The sequence below is a fragment of the Bubalus kerabau genome, chromosome 3 (genome assembly GCF_029407905.1).
Source record: "Bubalus kerabau isolate K-KA32 ecotype Philippines breed swamp buffalo chromosome 3, PCC_UOA_SB_1v2, whole genome shotgun sequence".
NCBI classification, from domain to species: domain Eukaryota; kingdom Metazoa; phylum Chordata; class Mammalia; order Artiodactyla; family Bovidae; genus Bubalus; species Bubalus kerabau.
This window is the reverse complement of record NC_073626.1, coordinates 97,681,944-97,702,148: the sequence shown is the minus strand read 5'-3', so window position 1 is coordinate 97,702,148 and position 20,205 is coordinate 97,681,944. Positions and strand designations below refer to the sequence as shown.

The 20,205-nt window shown below is 36.8% G+C and overlaps 1 protein-coding gene across 5 annotated transcripts in view; it reads right to left on the bottom strand.

Annotated features, from left to right (window-relative positions):
• Positions 1-20,205, bottom strand: part of STAM2 (signal transducing adaptor molecule 2) — a 70,567-nt gene that overhangs the window by 26,191 nt on the left and 24,171 nt on the right. For all 5 annotated transcript variants that reach the window (XR_008711917.1, XM_055572576.1, XM_055572577.1 and 2 more), the window contains exons 3-8: positions 19,986-20,061; positions 19,775-19,873; positions 18,706-18,852; positions 16,659-16,728; positions 15,866-16,052; positions 1,457-1,551 (exon numbers count right to left, since the gene is read on the bottom strand). Coding sequence is in view for 4 of the 5 variants with exons in the window: in XM_055572576.1 (XP_055428551.1) it covers positions 1,457-1,551; positions 15,866-16,052; positions 16,659-16,728; positions 18,706-18,852; positions 19,775-19,873; positions 19,986-20,061 (674 nt within the window). In the remaining variant the exon portion in view is untranslated. The remainder of the gene's footprint in view (positions 1-1,456; positions 1,552-15,865; positions 16,053-16,658; positions 16,729-18,705; positions 18,853-19,774; positions 19,874-19,985; positions 20,062-20,205) is intronic.

Genomic DNA, 20,205 nt, shown 5'->3' with positions numbered 1-20,205 from the left:
ATAAATTAAAAATATATATATATACGCATATATATAGAAAATTATTTAAATGCTCACTGGAGAACTGCCACAATGTACTATATTTTAATGAAGTAAATTTGAATTAAAAATTATAATCAAAAACTATATAACCAAAGAAGTTTTAAGTCCCAACAGTTATTTCAAATATTTAGTTAACTTTCAAGTATGCCCTAAGAAGCAGAGCTTAGCATAACACGAGGATTTACTGAAAATCCAGGGTATTTTTTACTTTTAAAAATAGAAGCTCAATTTCTCCAGCCTATAGTGAATTCTACAGCATTCCCTGAGCATGGTCTATCAAGCTATTAAACCTAGTGTCTCCAATGTTCATATCAACTTAAGAGTCAGAATGGAGGCAAAAGAAGTATTGAGTGACAGAGTACTCAGTATTCATGTCTCTCAATTTTAATTGAATGCATCATTCAATCTACACAAAGATGATGCTACACATGCTGTAGAGCTTTCAATTTAAGTTCTCTAGAATGATAAAGATTAAAGGAGTATGTTCAGCAGCTATGTCAGTACAAGTACATTCTAATGGCAGAGTAGCCGACTTTAGAATCCTGGCTCTACCACCTACTAGCCAAATAACCTCAGCCTCAGTTTTCTTATCTATAAAATGGGATAGCAAAAGTACCTATCTCACAGACTTAAGAAGATTAAATGAAATAGTGCAAGCAAAGGACTTTGCACAACAGCTGATAAACGAGTGCTTAAACACCACTGAGCAATTTTATTTTTGACCCTCACCATCATTAGTATTATTACCAGTTGTTCTGCACACTCAGCACCACCACCCTACCCCCCAACTCCCTGCCTGCCTAACAAATGGACGCTTCCTTGGCATGGTTGGCAGCAGCTGTGTAGAACTGTCTGTGGCTGCAAAACTGAGGGAAGTTCAGAAGATGTGAACTAGGAACCTACTGTCTTGATTACATTACTTTGTTATTGTTTTGAGTTCCCCGGGACCAAATCAATGTAAGGAAAAATCTACAATTTAGGAGTACTCCTAACCCCTGTAATTACACTCAGCACTTGTCAATGGATCCCCAAACCTGCCTACTTTGATACCGCGCTTCAATGATGAATAAAACATTTTTTGTACTAGGCAAATGCAAATGGCCTCTTAAACCATAATTACACTGATTTAAATATTTACATGGTCAAGCATAGCTTACTTTATGCCTTATATGTACCTATGCACATTAACTCTCAAAGGATTTAAAATATAATGATAAGGAAATAACTCTAATTTGGAATTGACCTGGAATAAGTTAACCCCTTAATTTGGGAAGAAGTAGGTTAAACTGTACTATCCATAAATAAATTATTCAAAACAAGAATTAAATGCCAATCTACTTTATATTTCAAACCGAATCATAAAATTCAAACAGAAAACTTCAATAGATTTAACCTTTCCACAGATTTAACTTACCTGCCTCTGATTCTATGTTTAAATTACATGTTACAAAATTAGATGGGAAGAGTCCTATTCCTCTGTGATTTTCTCCTTTCCACCAATTAGCATCACTGAAAATACAGTACAAAAATGCCATTTGTTACCCTATATTTCATTAGTGTCAAGAGTAATTAAAATAAAAATTAAATTTAGTCTACTTTGAAAATACTAGTTCAAATCCCACTATATTTAAAAGTAGTTCTTCTTAAACTTGTGTGTTAGTTGCTCAGTCATGTCCTACTCTTTGTGACCCCATGGACTATAGCCCTTCAGGCTCCTCTGTCCATGGAATTCTCCAGGCAAGAGTACTGGAGTGGGTAGCCATGACTTCTCCACAGGATCTTCCCAACTCAGGGAAAGAACCTGGGTCTCCTGCACTGCAGGCAGATTCTTTACCATCTGAGCCACCAGGGAAGTAAACTTAATAAGAGATATAAAAAAGTACAAATAAAATAAACATCTATATTCTCATACTTAAATTCAGAACCTATCAACAACTGGTCATACTTGATTCTGTACTTTAAAAAAAAACCCAAAACATTACAGATAACACTGAAGTTTCCTTTATCAACACCTCCAAATCCCAAACTCACATCCATCCTTCATACCACCACCAAGTTGATACGTCACCTTCCTTCAGATATATTTTTTATTCATTTACTATATCTATAAGAGCTTACAGATATAGATATATATAGATATGTATAGCCAACTCTATAGATATTAAGTTGGTACAAAAGTAATTGCAGTTTTGCATTGTTTAAATTCACCATTTGATACTGGAGTATTCTTAAATAAATATGGTTATGTTATACACCATTTTAATGCACATTTCTTGCTTTATTTTTTTTGCTAATGACTTATTACTTGTTTATATTTATTTTAGACTAGGGAAATGATATTAGACAAAAAGCAAATTGGAGTGGTTTTCTTATTTGAGTTCAAAAGTAAAGCAGCAAGGACAACTCACAACATCAACAACACATTTGGCCCAGGAACTGCTAATGAATGGACAGTGCAGTGGTTCAAGTGGTTCAAGTTCTGCAAAGGAGACAAGAGCTTTGAAGAGGAGGAGCATAATGGCCAGCCACCGGAAGGTAACAACATCATCAAAGCTGATCCTCTTACAACCACACGAGAAGTCGCCAAAGAACTCAATGTCGACCGTGCTATGGTCGGTCATTTGGCATTTGAAGCCAATTGGAAAGGTGAAAAACCTCGATAAGTGGGTGCCTCATGAGCTGACCACAAATCAAATAAATCATCATTTTGAAGTATCATCTTCTCTTATTCTATGCCACAACAACAAACCATTTCTTGATCAGATTGTGACATGCAATGAAAAGTAGATTTTATAAAACCACTGGTGACGACTAGCTCAGTGGTTGGACTGGTAAGAAGGTCCAAAGCGCTTCCCAAAGCCAGACTTGCACCAAGAAAGGTCACAGTCACTGTTTGGTAGTCTGCTGCCACTGTGATCCATTACAGCTTTCTGAATCCTGGTGAAACCATTGATCTGAGAAGTATGCTAAGCAAATCGATGAGATGCACTGAAAACTGCAATGTTTACAGCCATCTTTGGTCAACAGTAAGGGCCCAAATCTTCTCCACGACAATGCCTGACCACATGTTGCACAACCAATGCTTCAAAAGTTGAACAAATTAGGCTACAAAATTTTGCCTCATCTGCCATATTCACCTGACCTCTCTCACCAACTGACTACTTCTTTGAGCATCTCAACAACTTTTTGCAGGGAAAAGGATTCCACAAACCAGCCAGAGGCAGAAAAAGCTTTCCAAGAGTCAAATCCCGAAGCACGGATTTTTTTTTTTTTTAATTTTTCGAAACCACTTTCTTAAGGTTTTAACATACATACAAAGAGCTGTACCTATTTACTGTACAACTTGATGGATTTGCAAATTAGTATGCATCTGAACATCATCACCACAGTTTATACAATAAATACATCCATTACCTCCTAAAACTTTCTCCACCCATCTCTATTTATTAATTTTTGGTGATAACACAATGTAAGATCTCCCTTCACATCAAATTTTAAGTGCACAGTACAGACTATAATCCTAGACACAATGCTGTAGAGTAGAACCCTTTAGGATTGATCTGGAGCACAGATTTTTATACTACAGTAATAAGTAAACTTATTTCTTGTTGGCAAAAATGTGTTGATTGAAAAGGTTCCTATTTTGATTAATAAAGATATATTCAAGCTTAGTTATAATGATTTAAAATTGATGGTCCAGGAGGGAGGAGCTAAGATGGCGGAGGAGTAGGACAGGGAGAACACTTTCTCCCCCACAAATTCATCAAAAGAACATTTAAACGCCGAGTAAATTCCACAAAACAACTTCTGAATGCCGGCAGAGGACATCAGGCACCCAGAAAAGCAACCCAAGTCTTTGAAAGGAGGTAGGAAAAAAATATAAAAGACAAAAAAAGAGACAAAAGAGGGAGGGACGGAGTTCCGTCCAGGGAAGGGAGTCTTAAAAAGAGAGAAGTTTCCAAACACCAGGAAACTTTGTCACTGCCGAATCTGTGCTGCGCCTTGGAAGCACAGAGAGCAACATAACAGGGAGGAAAAATAAATAATTAAAACCCGCACATTGCGAGCCCTACGGTAACTCCCCCAGTGGAGAAGCAGCGCAGACACCTGCATCCGCCATTAGCAAGCGGGGGATGGGCAGGGAGGCACGGCGCAGGCTGCATCGCAAGGATCTGGCCTGAATACCCCGAGCGATATCTGAGCGAAATAATTTGGGCTAGCAAACCAGACCGTGGGATATCTACCATGCGAAAAGCCAGCCCTACCCTAAGACACAGCCAGGCCCGCGCACGGAACAAAGGACTGAACAGAGACAGCCGGCTGCAGACCTTCCCCCTCCGGTGACAGGCAGCCAGAGCCGGAAGGCGACAATCGCAGCCCAAGAGAGACACTATCTATAAAACTGTAAGCAGGCTTCTTTGCTAACTAAAACCTCTTGGGGATCTGGACGGTCAACATCTGCCTGAGAAGGTGTGCCGGTTGCACTCCTCGATAACCGAGCTGCGGGGAGGCGGTAAGTCGCAGCAATCGCGCACGCCAAACACCTCATCACCTGAACTGCTCAGATCTGGGAAGGGCACAAAACACAGGCCCAACCAAGAGTCTGCGCCTCTGAGGACTATCCAAGTGCCTGAACCTGAGCGGCTTGGACCTGGGAAGTGCAGGCAGCCCAGGGCCGGCCACGGATGATTCCCAGCGGAGCAACCTAGAGCCTGAGCAGTGTGGGCAGGGAGGCTACACGCGCCGTGAACAGGGGGCAGACCCAGTGGGGCTGAGGCACTGCGAGCGCACGCCAGTGTTATCTGTTTGCAGCATCCCTCCCTCCCTCCCCACAGCGCGACTGAACAAGTGAGCCTAAAAAAAAAAAAAACAAAGTGTCCTCCACCGTCCCCTTTGTGTCAGGGCGGAAAGCAGACACTGAAGAGACCAGCAAACAGAAGAAGCTATAACAGAGGGAAACGCCTTGGAAGCTACAGGCAATAGATTAAAACCCTGTGGTTAATACCAACTACATAGGAAGGGGCCTATAGATCTTGAGAAATATAAGTTGGACCAAGGAACTAGCCAAAAATGAACTGAACCCACAATACTCACAACAAAACCGGAGAAAGTCCTAGATATATTTTTACTATTTTTACCATCATTCTTTCATTTTTTTTTACTTTTTAAAAAAATTTTTTAAGCCCTCTATTATTCCTTTAATTTTCACTTTTATAACCGATTACTTTGCAAAAAAAAAAGACCCTATTTTTTTAAAGCAAACTTCATATATATATATTTTATAATTTTTTTGACCTTGTTTTTTTTTTTTCCTTCTTTTCTTTAACATTGTATTTTTGAAATTCCAAACTCTACTCTAGATTTTTAACTTTAGCTTTTTGATATTTGTTATCAATTTTGTACCTATAGTTTTTTTTTTTTTTATAATTTCTGTGACCCTTTTTTCTTTTTTCTTTTTCTCTGTTTCTTTCTCTTCTTCTTTTAAATAACATTGTATATCTGAAATTCCAAACTCTACTCTAGATTTTTAATTTATGCTTTTTGGTATTTGTTATCAATTTTGTACCTGTATTTTCTTTATAATTTAAGCGACTTTGTTTGTTCTTGTTTGTTTTTTTTCTCTCTTTCTTTTTCTTCTTCTTTTTTTAACATTGTATTTTTGCAATTCCAAACTCTACTCTAGATTTTTAACTTTTGCTTTTTGGTATTAGTTATCAATTCTGTACCTATATTTTCTTTATAATTTTCGCGACCTTGTTTGTTTTTGTTTGTTCGTTTTTTCTCTTCTTTTCCTTCTTCTTTTCTTTAACATCGTATTTTTGAAATTCCAAACTCTACTCTAGATTTTTAATTTTTGCTTTTATGTATTTGTTACCAATTTTGTACCTTTAAGAACCCAATCTTCAGTACCCATTTTTCACTAGGGAGCGAGATTACTGGCTTGACTGCTCTCTCTCCCTTTGGACTCTCCTTTTTCTCTACCAGGTCGCCTGTGTCTCCTCCCTAACCTCTCTCTACTCTACCCAACTCTGTGAATTTCTGTGTGTTCCAGACGGTGGAGAACACTTAGGGAACTGATTACTGGCTGGATCTGTCTCCCTCCTTTTCATTCCCCCCTTTTATCCTCCTGGCCACCTCTGTCACCTTCCTCCTTCTTCTCTTCTCTGTATAACTCCATGAACAACTCTGAGCAGTCCAGCTGTGGAGTGCACATAAGGAAGAGATTTCTGGCTAGCCCACTCTCTCCTCTATTGATTCCACCTCATCTCATTTGGGTCACCTCTAACTCCCTCCTCCCTCTTCTCTTCTCCATGTAACGCTGTGAACCTCTCTGGGTGACCCTCACGGTAGAGAAACTTTTCATCTTTAACGTAGATGTTTTATCAATGGTGCTGTATAGAAGGAGAAGCTTTGAAACTACTGTAAAAATAAGACCGATAACTGGAAGCAGGAGGCTTAAGTCCAAACCCTGACTCCAGGGAGCTCCTGACTCCAAGGAACATTAATTGACAGGAGCTCATCATACCTCCTCATACCTGCACTGAAACCAAGCACCACACAAGGGCCAACAAGTTTCAGGGCAAGACATACCAAGCAAATTCTCCAGCAACAAGGAACACAGCCCAGAGCTCCAAGATACAGGCAGCCCAAAGTCACCCCAAAACCATAGACATCCCATAACTCATTACTGGACATTTCATTGCACTCCAGAGAGAAGAAATACAGCTTCACCCACCAGAACACCGACACAAGCTTCCCTAACCAAGAAACCTTGACAAGCCACCTGTACAAACCCACACAGAGCGAGGAAACGCCACAATAAAGAGAACTCCACAAACTGCCAGAATACAGAAAGGACACCCCAAAGTCAGCAATTTAAACAAGATGAAGAGACAGAGGAATACCCAGCAGATAAAGGAACAGGATAAATGCCCACCAAACCAAACAAAAGAGGAACAGATAGGGAATCTACCTGATAAAGAATTCCAAATAATGATAGTGAAATTGATCCAAAATCTTGAAATCAAAATGGAATCACAGATAAATAGCCTGGAGACAAAGATTGAGAAGATGCAAGAAAGGTTTAACAAGGACCTAGAAGAAATAAAAAAGAGTCAATATATAATGAATAATGCAATAAATGAAATTAAAAACACTCTGGAGGCAACAAATAGTAGAATAACAGAGGCAGAAGATAGGATTAGTGAATTAGAAGATAGAATGGTAGAAATAAATGAGTCAGAGAGGATAAAAGAAAAATGAATTAAAAGAAATGAGGACAATCTCAGAGACCTCCAGGACAATATTAAACGCTACAACATTCGAATCATAGGGGTCCCAGAAGAAGAAGACAAAAAGAAAGACCATGAGAAAATACTTGAAGAGATAATAGTTGAAAACTTCCCTAAAATGGGGAAGGAAATAATCACCCAAGTCCAAGAAACCCAGAGAGTCCCAAACAGGATAAACCCAAGGCGAAACACCCCAAGACACATAGTAATCAAATTAACAAAGATCAAACACAAAGAACAAATATTAAAAGCAGCAAGGGAAAAACAACAAATAACACACAAGGGAATTCCCATAAGGATAACAGCTGATCTTTCCATAGAAACTCTTCAGGCCAGGACGGAATGGCAAGACATACTTAAAGTGATGAAAGAAAATAACCTACAGCCCAGATTATTGTACCCAGCAAGGATCTCATTCAAATATGAAGGAGAAATCAAAAGCTTTTCAGACAAGCAAAAGCTGAGAGAATTCAGCACCACCAAACCAGCTCTCCAACAAATACTAAAGGATATTCTCTAGACAGGAAACACAAAAATGGTGTATAAAATCGAACCCAAAACAATAAAATAAATGGCAACGGGATCATACTTATCAGTAATTACCTTAAACATAAATGGGTTGAATGCCCCAACCAAAAGACAAAGACTGGTTGAATGGATACAAAAACAAGACCCCTACATATGTTGTCTACAAGAGACCCACCTCAAAACAGGGGACACATACAGACTGAAAGTGAAGGGCTGGAAAAAGATTTTCCATGCAAATAGGGACCAAAAGAAAGCAGGAGTAGCAATACTTATATCAGATAAAATAGACTTTAAAACAAAGGCTGTGAAAAGAGACAAAGATAGTCACTACATAATGATCAAAGGATCAATCCAAGAAGAAGATATAAAAATTATAAATATATATGCACCCAACACGGGAGCGCCGCAATATGTAAGACAAATGCTAACAAGTATGAAAGGAGAAATTAACAATAACACAATAATAGTGGGAGACTTTAATACCCCACTCACACCTATGGATAGATCAACTAAACAGAAAATTAACAAGGAAACACAAACTTTAAACGATACAATAGACCAGTTAGACCTAATTGATATCTATAGGACATTTCATCCCAAAACAATGAATTTCACCTTTTTCTCAAGCGCACATGGAACCTTCTCCAGGATAGATCACATCCTGGGCCATAAATCTAGCCTTGGTAAATTCAAAAAAATTGAAATCATTCCAAGCATCTTTTCTGACCACAATGCAGTAAGATTAGATCTCAATTACAGGAGAAAAACTATTAAAAATTCCAACATATGGAGAACAACACGCTGCTGAATAACCAACAAATCACAGAAGAAATCAAAAAAGAAATCAAAATTTGCATAGAAACAAATGAAAATGAAAACACAACAACCCAAAACCTATGGGACACTTTAAAAGCAGTCCTAAGGGGAAAGTTCATAGCAATACAGGCATACTTCAAGAAACAAGAAAAAAGTCAAATAAATAACCTAACCCTACACCTAAAGCAACTAGAAAAGGAAGAAATGAAGAACCCCAGGGTTAGTAGAAGGAAAGAAATCTTAAAAATTAGGGCAGAAATAAATGCAAAAGAAACAAAAGAGACCATAGCAAAAATCAACAAAACCAAAAGCTGGTTCTTTGAAAGGATAAATAAAATTGACAAACCATTAGCCAGACCCATCAAGAAACAAAGGGAGAAAAATCAAATCAATAAAATTAGAAATGAAAATGGAGAGATCACAACAGACAACACAGAAATACAAAGGATCATAAGAGACTACTATCAACAATTATATGCCAATAAAATGGACAACGTGGAAGAAATGGACAAATTCTTAGAAAAGTACAACTTTCCAAAACTCGACCAGGAAGAAATAGAAAATCTTAACAGACCCATCACAAGCACGGAAATTGAAACTGTAATCAAAAATCTTCCAGCAAACAAAAGCCCAGGTCCAGACGGCTTCACAGCTGAATTCTACCAAAAATTTAGAGAGGAGCTAACACCTATCCTGCTCAAACTCTTCCAGAAAATTGCAGAGGATGGTAAACTTCCAAACTCATTCTATGAGGCCACCATCACCCTAATACCAAAACCTGACAAAGATGCCACAAAAAAAGAAAACTACAGGCCAATATCACTGATGAACATAGATGCAAAAATCCTTAACAAAATTCTAGCAATCAGAATCCAACAACACATTAAAAAGATCATACACCATGACCAAGTGGGCTTTATCCCAGGGATGCAAGGATTCTTCAATATCCGCAAATCAATCAATGTAATACACCACATTAACAAGTTGAAAAATAAAAACCATATGATTATCTCAATAGATGCAGAGAAAGCCTTTGACAAAATTCAACATCCATTTATGATAAAAACTCTCCAGAAAGCAGGAATAGAAGGAACATACCTCAACATAATAAAAGCTATATATGACAAACCCACAGCAAACATTATCCTCTATGGTGAAAAATTGAAAGCATTTCCTCTAAAGTCAGGAACAAGACAAGGGTGCCCACTTTCACCATTACTATTCAACATAGTTTTGGAAGTTTTGGCCACAGCAATCAGAGCAGAAACAGAAATAAAAGGAATCCAAATTGGAAAAGAAGAAGTAAAACTCTCACTATTTGCAGATGACATGATCCTCTACATAGAAAACCCTAAAGACTCCACCAGAAAATTACTAGAACTAATCAATGATTATAGTAAAGTTGCAGGATATAAAATCAACACACAGAAATCCCTTGCGTTCCTATACACTAATAATGAGAAAACAAAGAGAAATTAAGGAAACAATTCCATTCACCATTGCAATGGAAAGAATAAAATACTTAGGAATATATCTACCTAAAGAAACTAAAGACCTATACATAGAAAACTATAAAACACTGGTGAAAGAAATCAAAGAGGACACTAATAGATGGAGAAATATACCATGTTCATGGATTGGAAGAATCAATATAGTGAAAATGAGTATACTACCCAAAGCAATCTATAGATTCAATGCAATCCCTATCAAGCTACCAACGGTATTCTTCACAGAGCTAGAACAAATAATTTCACAATTTGTATGGAAATACAAAAAACCTCGAATAGCCAAAGCTATCTTGAGAAAGAAGAATGGAACTGGAAGAATCAACCTACCTGACTTCAGGCTCTATTACAAAGCCACAGTTATCAAGACAGTATGGTACTGGCACAAAGACAGAAATATTGATCAATGGAACAAAACAGAAAGCCCAGAGATAAATCCACGCACATATGGACACCTTATCTTTGACAAAGGAGGCAAGAATATACAATGGATTAAAGACAATCTCTTTAACAAGTGGTGCTGGGAAAACTGGTCAACCACTTGTAAAAGAATGAAACTAGAACACTTTCTAACACCATACACAAAAATAAACTCAAAATGGATTAAAGATCTCAACGTAAGACCAGAAACTATAAAACTCCTAGAGGAGAACATAGGCAAAACACTCTCCGACATACATCACAGCAGGATCCTCTATGACCCACTTCCCAGAATACTGGAAATAAAAGCAAAAATAAACAAATGGGACCTAATTAAACTTAAAAGCTTCTGCACAACAAAGGAAACTATTAGCAAGGTGAAAAGACAGCCTTCAGAATGGGAGAAAATAATAGCAAATGAAGCAACTGACAAACAACTAATCTCAAAAATATACAAGCAACTCCTACAGCTCAACTCCAGAAAAATAAATGACCCAATCAAAAAATGGGCCAAAGAACTAAATAGACATTTCACCAAAGAAGACATACAGATGGCTAACAAACACATGAAAAGATGCTCAACATCACTCATTATCAGAGAAATGCAAATCAAAACCACTATGAGGTACCATTTCACGCCAGTCAGAATGGCTGTGATCCAAAAGTCTACAAGCAATAAATGCTGGAGAGGGTGTGGAGAAAAGGGAACCCTCTTGCACTGTTGGTGGGAATGCAAACTAGTACAGCCACTATGGAGAACAGTGTGGAGATTCCTTAAAAAACTGGAAATAGAACTGCCTTATGATCCAGCAATCCCACTGCTGGGCATACACACTGAGGAAACCAGAAGGGAAAGAGACACGTGTACCCCAATGTTCATCGCAGCACTGTTTATAATAGGCAGGACATGGAAGCAACCTAGATGCCCATCAGCAGATGAATGGATAAGAAAGCTGTGGTACATATACACAATGGAGTATTACTCAGCCATTAAAAAGAATACATTTGAATCAGTTCTAATGAGGTGGATGAAACTGGAACCTATTATACAGAGTGAAGTAAGCCAGAAAGAAAAACACCAATACAGTATACTAACGCATATATATGGAGTTTAGAAAGATGGTAACAATAACCCTGTGTACGAGACAGCAAAAGAGACACTGATGTATAGATCAGTCTTATGGACTCTGTGGGAGAGGTAGAGGGTGGGGAGATTTGGGAGAATGGCATTGAAACATGTATAATATCATGTATGAAACGAGTCGCCAGTCCAGGTTCGATGCACGATACTGGATGCTTGGGGCTGGTGCACTGGGATGACCCAGAGGGAGGGTATGGGGAGGGAAGAGGGAGGAGGGTTCAGGATGGGGAACACAGGTATACCTGTGGCGGATTCATTTCGATATTTGGCAAAACTAATACAATATTGTAAAGTTTAAAAATAAAATAAAATTTAAAAAATATATAAAAAAATATAAAATAAAATTGATGGTCCAAAACCACAATTACGTTCACGCCAACCTAACATAAATGTTAATCATTATATATCTTTTAAATTTTATAGGTTAATTCTTTCAGATTTTATTAATCCCTTTTAAAGATCCATCACACAGATATGGCATATTTGATGTACTCATCCCCATGCAGGCAGGCATTTAGGTTATTTCCAGTCTTTTCTCTCACCCTTATAAAGGCTGGGGTAATAATCATTCTAGATTTTAGGGCACACATGCAACAATTCTCTAGGCATGTTCACAGAGACAGGCTTGCTGGGCCACAGAACCTAAGCATTTTCTGTTTTACTAATGCTGTCAAATGTTCCCTGAAGTGGTTGTGGCAATTCATCAACCTCCTTTCCCTCAGCAGCATGTGAGAATGTCACTTTTGCTCACATGTGTTAACTGTCCAGGCAACACTTGGTATTGCACAGGAGAAATCATCTCTTACTGCTGTGCCCATTTGCACTTCTGAGCATCCAGACTGACTCTTCCCTAGACTGCTTGTTCATATCTTCTGTCCATTTTTCTTTTTCCACTGGGTCATTTGTCTCTTTTCATGAATATGTAGGAGTTCTGTACATATCTGAAGAGCATTTGTTTGTCTGTATTATGCAAATACCTTGAATTCCTCAATCTATTCTCCTTTATATTTGCCTAATAGTTTCACATTTTCCTTTATAGCACTCTTCCACATTTAGGTCTTTATTTGGAATGAAATTTTATGTACTGTGTGAAGCTGAATCAAATTTTATTTATACTGCATAGAAAGTCAATTCATCCCAGCAAAATCTATTTAATAGTACATCATTTTTCCTACTGATTTATGATAGTCTATCTTTCAAACAGCAAGCTGCTATCTGTTCATAAGCTTATTTCTGGATTCCATCCTGTTACAATAGACTATATTTATTATAACCTCTTAATATGCCTTGATACATGACAGGAAAAGTATCTTCTCTGTGTTATTGTACACCTTCATATTTCCATATTAATGTCAAAATAAAAATGTTTCCAAGTTCTCTGGAAAAAAGTCCTATTGAGCTTTTAATTAGAAATGAACTGTTTATGTATTAATATTAGAAAAAGCAATCTTTACAATATTAAGGTTTCTTCAGCATAAATGACATCTCACTCCATTTATATTTATTGATATATAAATATATATATTATTTTATATCTTTCAAAGGATTTATAATTTTTTCCATGAAGTCCTTAAGTGTCTTTGTTAGGTTTATTTATTCCTGCTGCTGCTAAGTCACGTCAGTCGTGTCCGACTCTGTGTAACCCCACAGACGGCAGCCTACCAGGCTCCGCCGTCCCTGGGATTCTCCAGGCAAGAACACTGGAGTGGGTTGCCATTTCCTTCTCCAGTGCATGAAAGTGAAAAGTGAAAGTGAAATCGCTCAGTCGTGTCCAACTCAGCGACCCCATGGACTGAAGCCTACCAGGCTCCTCCAACCATGGGATTTTCCAGGCAAGAGTACTGGAGTGGGCTGCCATTGCCTTCTATTTATTCCTAGATCCTTTATAATATTTGGGAGCACTGAGAATGACATTTTTTGGTATACTCTGTTAATAAGGAATCTGCACCTGTCTATCAGCTGAGTATTTCTTAAACTGAAGTCTGAAAATGATATATTTTCAAGGGACTTCAAGTTCTATATGTGAAGTTTTAAATTTTGTACTTTTAATTTCAACAGAATATAAAAACAATGGATATAGTCATATTCTGGATCATCCAGATGACCTCTTTTTTAATGCAAGGCGGCCATTTAACTTTAGTACCCAAGTATGCATTTGTGTTTAAAATCTTGCCAGTAATAACCAATCTCCTAGAATGATAACATTTTACTTACGTGTGTTGATGAGCACATCTATGGCAGTTTTAAGATTGGGGTCTCCTAACATCAAAATGTGGAGAAGGAAATGGCAACCCACTCCAGTGTTCTTGCCTGGAGAATCCCAGGGACGGGGGAGCCTGGTGGGCTGCCATCTATGGGGTCACACAGAGTCGGACACGACTGAAGCGACTTAGCAGCAGCAGCAACATCAAAATGACATTTAATCAACCTACATATTCCATCATATTCATGTTGAATTCTCTTAGTAGTTTACAACAGAAAAAACCATTCTCTTTTGTAAGGATAAGCCTTAACTGAAAATAGTTTCATATGAGTCTAAGTTATTTAATGGATTTGTGCTTTAACTAGACATCAACGAAAAGACACATGGCTTCACAATGACGTAACCCTTTACATACTGCAAGCCTGCAGACCATACAGATAACATAATGCCACATGAACATCAAATGACATCAAGGGATATGGTATGTATGCAGGAGTCACAACAACCACATAAGAAACAATCAGAAGAAAATTGAGTTATCAGAGCAGTGAGCAGAACAGACTTGCTGAAGAAAATGAGGAAGCAGCTGTGCCACTGATCAGTACTGTTATTTACCTTGTGAGCAGTAACTTACACTGGAAAATTTTCTCATTACATAAAAATAATGCTCATTTTGCAGTTTTTCTTATATTTATTTTATAAATGTCCTTAATTTTATGCTTGTATAAAAGTATCAGAAGTGTAAACTTAAGTTCTTCTATAAACATTTTACACCCAGAAGCCTGACATTTCAGACTGTCAGCATTCAGACCCCATACTAACCCTTCACCTTCACATCTATTTATTCTCCTTCAGGGATCATGTGCTCTGGTCCACATGATTATTTAAAAAAGAAAAACAAAAAAGACTCTTAAAGAAAAAAAAAATGATTATTTTCTAAGTAAACATAATGTTATCTTGACTGTGTAAGAGACCTTCATTTTCCTGTTCTGTAAGATCAAAGTTCACCCAAAGTGAACCCACTGGATAAGCCTTTTTTCTTAGGGGTGTGTACCAGGTGTGACTCCGCTTTTTTCTGAACCCCAACATTACCTTTTATGGCATTCACAATCTCCATACCACATATTTACTTGTAAAGTAATCTTAACTCCCTTCCTTTATTCTAGGTTTTATGAAGAAAAGAACTGTTTCCTCATTCTTTATTATAAATAAACACAGCATATTCATATAGTATTTTCCCAATAAATATTTACTGCAGCAAAGTAAAACCATTTTGGGTATCTACCCATTTAAAAATACACTAATGTATCCTTCCTAAGTTATTTATAATGGATACCAAATACATTTGCAATCTGTTAGTAACAAGTTGTTAGGTCTCACTCTTGCTAAATTTCATCAATTTCTTTTAAAAGCAAACTAAAGTAGAATTAGTCTCAATAAAGACAAATCTATTCTTTATTACAAGTGTAAGTGATAGAGAAATCGTGAGGGAGAGGCAGTAGCAGATTAACAACTGGGGAGGAGCCGAGCATAGTTTTTAGCTGAGCTGATCAAAGGTATTACAGTTATATCTCTTCCTAAAGTTGTTGTTTTTTTTTTTGCCAGTAATTTTGGTATATACAATTCTCAATGTAAATACATCCAAATGACTGAATATTTCTGCGTCTCAATTGTGATAATAAACAATATTATTCAATACATTTTTAACCCAAGATACAAAGAACACTTTATTACCAAATTTAATGAAAGAATAAGAAACTCAAACTACCCTAACTAATTTTAGAAAGAAATAATTAAGGCAGAAAAGGTTCTAGTATGATTTAACTACACCAAAGTCAAAAGCTGAATATTCAGCATTCTAAATTAAGGATATGATACTGAATAACTTCAAAATATTCCAGAAACATTTAAAACATACCTGTCATCCAAAACAATAATAATTTCACCATGTTTAAAGGTAAGTTCATTGTCCTCAACGGCTTCAAAATCATATAAAGCTCTCACTTTCCTTGCACCTTTATTATTTGACTGAATTTCTGCAGATGGATATAAGGATTTTGTTTCCGTGTGCTGCTGCTTCTGCTCTTGCAATGATAATTCAATAGCTAGTTTGAAAAATTAAAATGCAAAAAACAAGACAGCCAGTATTAACTCTGATTTTTTAAGAGTTTAAAAAGAAATATTACATAATATACTATTTAATAAGAATAAATCAAGTGAATGTTATTTGTCCAGTTAAATACTAAACAATTAGCTTTTGTAGGATGGGGGTGGGGGGCAAAAGGGAACAGGGAAGACAACTATGACATTTTTGAAAATAAAGTTTTTGCTCATTCCTTAATATCACAGTCTGTCATATACAAAAGCTATTATTTTTACAGCAAACAGATTGTGACATTATAATATGGGTAGCTTTCCATATAGGACAAGTCATGAACATATTTCTGTGCTTGACTCATAACTTTGGCATTAAAGAAAAGGTGAAATGTAATCTCTTCAAAGGTAGGACACTAAAAACCATTACTGACAAGGATTATGAATTCAATTAACCTTATATCATGTCAGTTGTTTCTCTTACGTTTTCAGACTCCACTAATTTTTAGATTTGAGGTAAAATACTACAAGTAAACTCAGTTTTATTTTAATTTTTATTCCAATAAATCATTCTGCAAAGATCAGCAATACTAAACTACATGTGCTTGATCCTTTACCTTTAGCTATATCTTCATCTTCTTTGTTTTTGTTCGATGATGTACCGTTCTTGGCAGCAGCTGAGACAGTCTGTAATGTATAAGTAAAATGAACACAACTACCTTTTCAAAGAAAACACAAGCTCTATAATTACTCGCACATGCTAATTTAAAAAAAACAACTAACGTAACTAATGAGTTTCACTTAAAAGTGAAGGTCTTTATGATAATTTTAAGTAGTTGTTTTCAAATACTAAAACAGAACATCAGAATTTTCAAGAAAATATGAAAAAAATCACAAAGGGCATGGTTTACATTTTGCATGAATCGTAGTATCTGACACAGAACCTGGCATAAAGAAAAGTACTTAAATATACATCTTTCCTGACTGCACTTCCTGATCTCGGTGGTCCAAAGCCTCTAATTCAGTGAGAGGTGATACGCTGCTAGAGGTGCGGGGCTACAGAAGTACCAAGAAGCCAGGATAATGAAGAAGAGCAGAGGCGGGACGCAAACAACAGGGGCAGCTCCTGTTAACCCCCTTCACTGCTCATTGTGTTTGAATGGTGGTGACGCTTCAGACATAGCAGAGGACTAAGGAAGGTCATGCTTAAACTTAAGGGCATGGAAGACAAAGATGTCCAGGGTTCCGAACCATCAACCAGTTTTTTCCGAATCATCAACACAGATTTTTGAGAATGACTTGCAGAAAGGACAGAGCAAGGAAATGCTGGCTTTTTATTACTTATAAGACTTCTATTTTTAAAATTTATTTTTAATTGGAGGATAACTGCTTTACAATGTTGTGTTGGTTTCTGCTGTTTATGACAATGTGAATCAGCTCTAAGTATACATATATCCCCTCCCTCTTGAGCCTCCCTCCTACCCCATCCCCCATCCCACCCATCTGCGTCATCACAGAGCACTGAAGCTGAGCTCCCTGTGCTACATACAGCTGCTTCCTGCCAGCTACTTATTTTACACATAATAGTACATATATGTCAATGCTAGTCTCTCAGTTTGTACCACCCTGTGTTTCCCCACTATGCCCACCAGTCCATTCTCCATGTCTGCAACTCTATTCCTGCCCTTCACATACGTTCATCAGTACCATTTTTCTCGATTCCATTTATATGGGCTAATACATGACGCTTGTTTTTCTCTTTCTGATTTATTTCACTCTCTATAACAGGTTCTAGTTCATCCACCTTACTACATTCTACTTTGAACCCACAGATCTGATCAACTAAAAAGGTTCTTTTTGTGTCTTCAGTCTATGGTCTAAAATTGAAAAAATACACAGTTCTCTTAGTTTCTTTGCCTAGGCCATATCCTGAGAAAACAAGAGACACTGAGAGCAGAACCCAAGATACAGTGTTTTTCCCCCACAGACCCAAAATACACCACGGACTCTGGGAATCATTATCCCTGCCTCCACCCCAGTCCTGCAAAAGCTGTCCCTGTGTCCTCAAATAAACTTCTAGCCTTACAGGCCAACCCATTTTATACGTAAACTAAAGCATACTCCAGGCATGTTCCCTCTTCAGCGGACAGGCCTCGAGCTTTCTCAAGTCCATGAAGTGATTCATGTCATTCCTCCCTTGACAACCTCTTTACTCCCCTTACATACTGAATTACATTCCAGCCTAAAAATTCTACTCTTCAACTTCTTCACTATCCGAGTCTACAGTTACCTCTTCTTCCTGGCATCTAACTTTTGCACCCCTCATCCATCTTTGTCACTTATAATCAGTTATTTTTCACATATATAAAGCTACCCTTTCAATTGACTATAAATACCTTGAACATAAGGGCTCTCTCACACATCTATGCCTTTTGCATGACTCTAGATTCAGAGTCACATTAAACAGATTATTTTTGGATGACTCACTTCTCAAAGTTCTCATGTGTAGAATTCACTCGACAATTACAGACACTACACTAGACAAACTCACGTAGAGTGGAGGTGAGTAATGACAAAGATAGACCTTGTCAGCTTTGAAATAAGGTATATACCTTCAAAATACTATAGTATAGGGTCATCCATGTGTCTGAATGAATCTCTTACCTGAGAACCTGATGGAGGAAAAGTAATTCCTTCTTCTTTCATAGATTTAATAGTTGCAGATATTAGACTAAACTGAGGGTCCTTCTGAAATTCTTCTGACCATTCTACCATTAAAGATTTCAGTTTTTCACATACTTTAGGATGAGCCTTTTAAAGAAAAGGCAAAGAATAAAAAAAATAAAGAAAGAAAGAAAAGGCAAAGAATAAAATAGTTAAAATAAGCACTTGAATTATTTAACAAAGAGAATTACCACCAAAATTCTCTAGTTTTATGAATATCCACAAAAGTCCAGCAAATCTTAGTTTAGATGAGCACTTGATAAATACCTATTTTAATATATATTTGTCTCTTGGAAAATTACCTGTTTTGAACATTAATGTTTATGTCTTATACAATGACAATGAATCTGTCATATTCATAGATTATTTCATATTTTCCTAATATTCTCAATATTAAACTTTTTATATCAACTGAAGTAAAATTCTGAGATTTTTGTCACTAATAGCATGAACATAGTGTATCAGAGTTTCTATTACAAATAAATCAATAACAACCCCATCACAAAGGCCCTCTCCACCCTGTTCTAAAATAAAGGCCTCCTTTGCTCACCATCTCTAATGGGAATCAGGACAGAATGATGGTTAGTTTGGATGCTGGTATCACAGACACATATCTGAACTTCAGCTATGCCACTTATTAGCTGCATAACCTTAGACAAGTTACTCTTAAGTCTTAGTTTCTCCATCTATAAAATAAGAATTACCTGGGAATCTAACTTCCAAGAGTTGCTAAGAGCATTAAACAAGATAGCATACATAAAATGCTTAAAGCAGTGGCTGCTAACCCTCAATAAAGATCAGCTTTATCACTTGTATATATGCTTTAGGGAGGAAAACAGTTTTTGGTGCTACAAATGCAAACAACAAATTTTAGAACAGAAAGTTTGTTTCGTTTCAAATTTATCTAAAATGATTTCACTTACAACTCTACTAATGCTATAACACAGTTAAAATAACACAGCATATGTATTTTTTAATGACTCAAACTTCTTTTCTTTTTAAAATTTACCTTATTTTTTATCACAGCACGTACTTCTGTTGCAAAATCACGGGAACACACTTCTAAATGAAATATCTTTCCACAGTTTGCCACACAAGCCCCAAGAAGCTATTAATTAAAATAAAAATCAATATACAAATGTTGAGATGTAATCTTACTTAACTTACTGAAACAAACATATTTAAAATTTGGGCCAAATAATAACATGACTTTCACTTACAGTTAATGCCTGCAGAGCAACATGAGGAACTTTATGATTTACCCTTTTCATTATGGCTTTTAGGCAATCTTTTGCTCTAAAAAAAATGAAGAAAGTTAAGTATTCAGAATTTCAATTCAAGCATTAAATACATAGGTATTCTACAACCAAGTAACTTTAAAAGCTATTTGGTCATACAATACCTTATATGTACACCTGCAAACTTTACTTCATTAAGGGA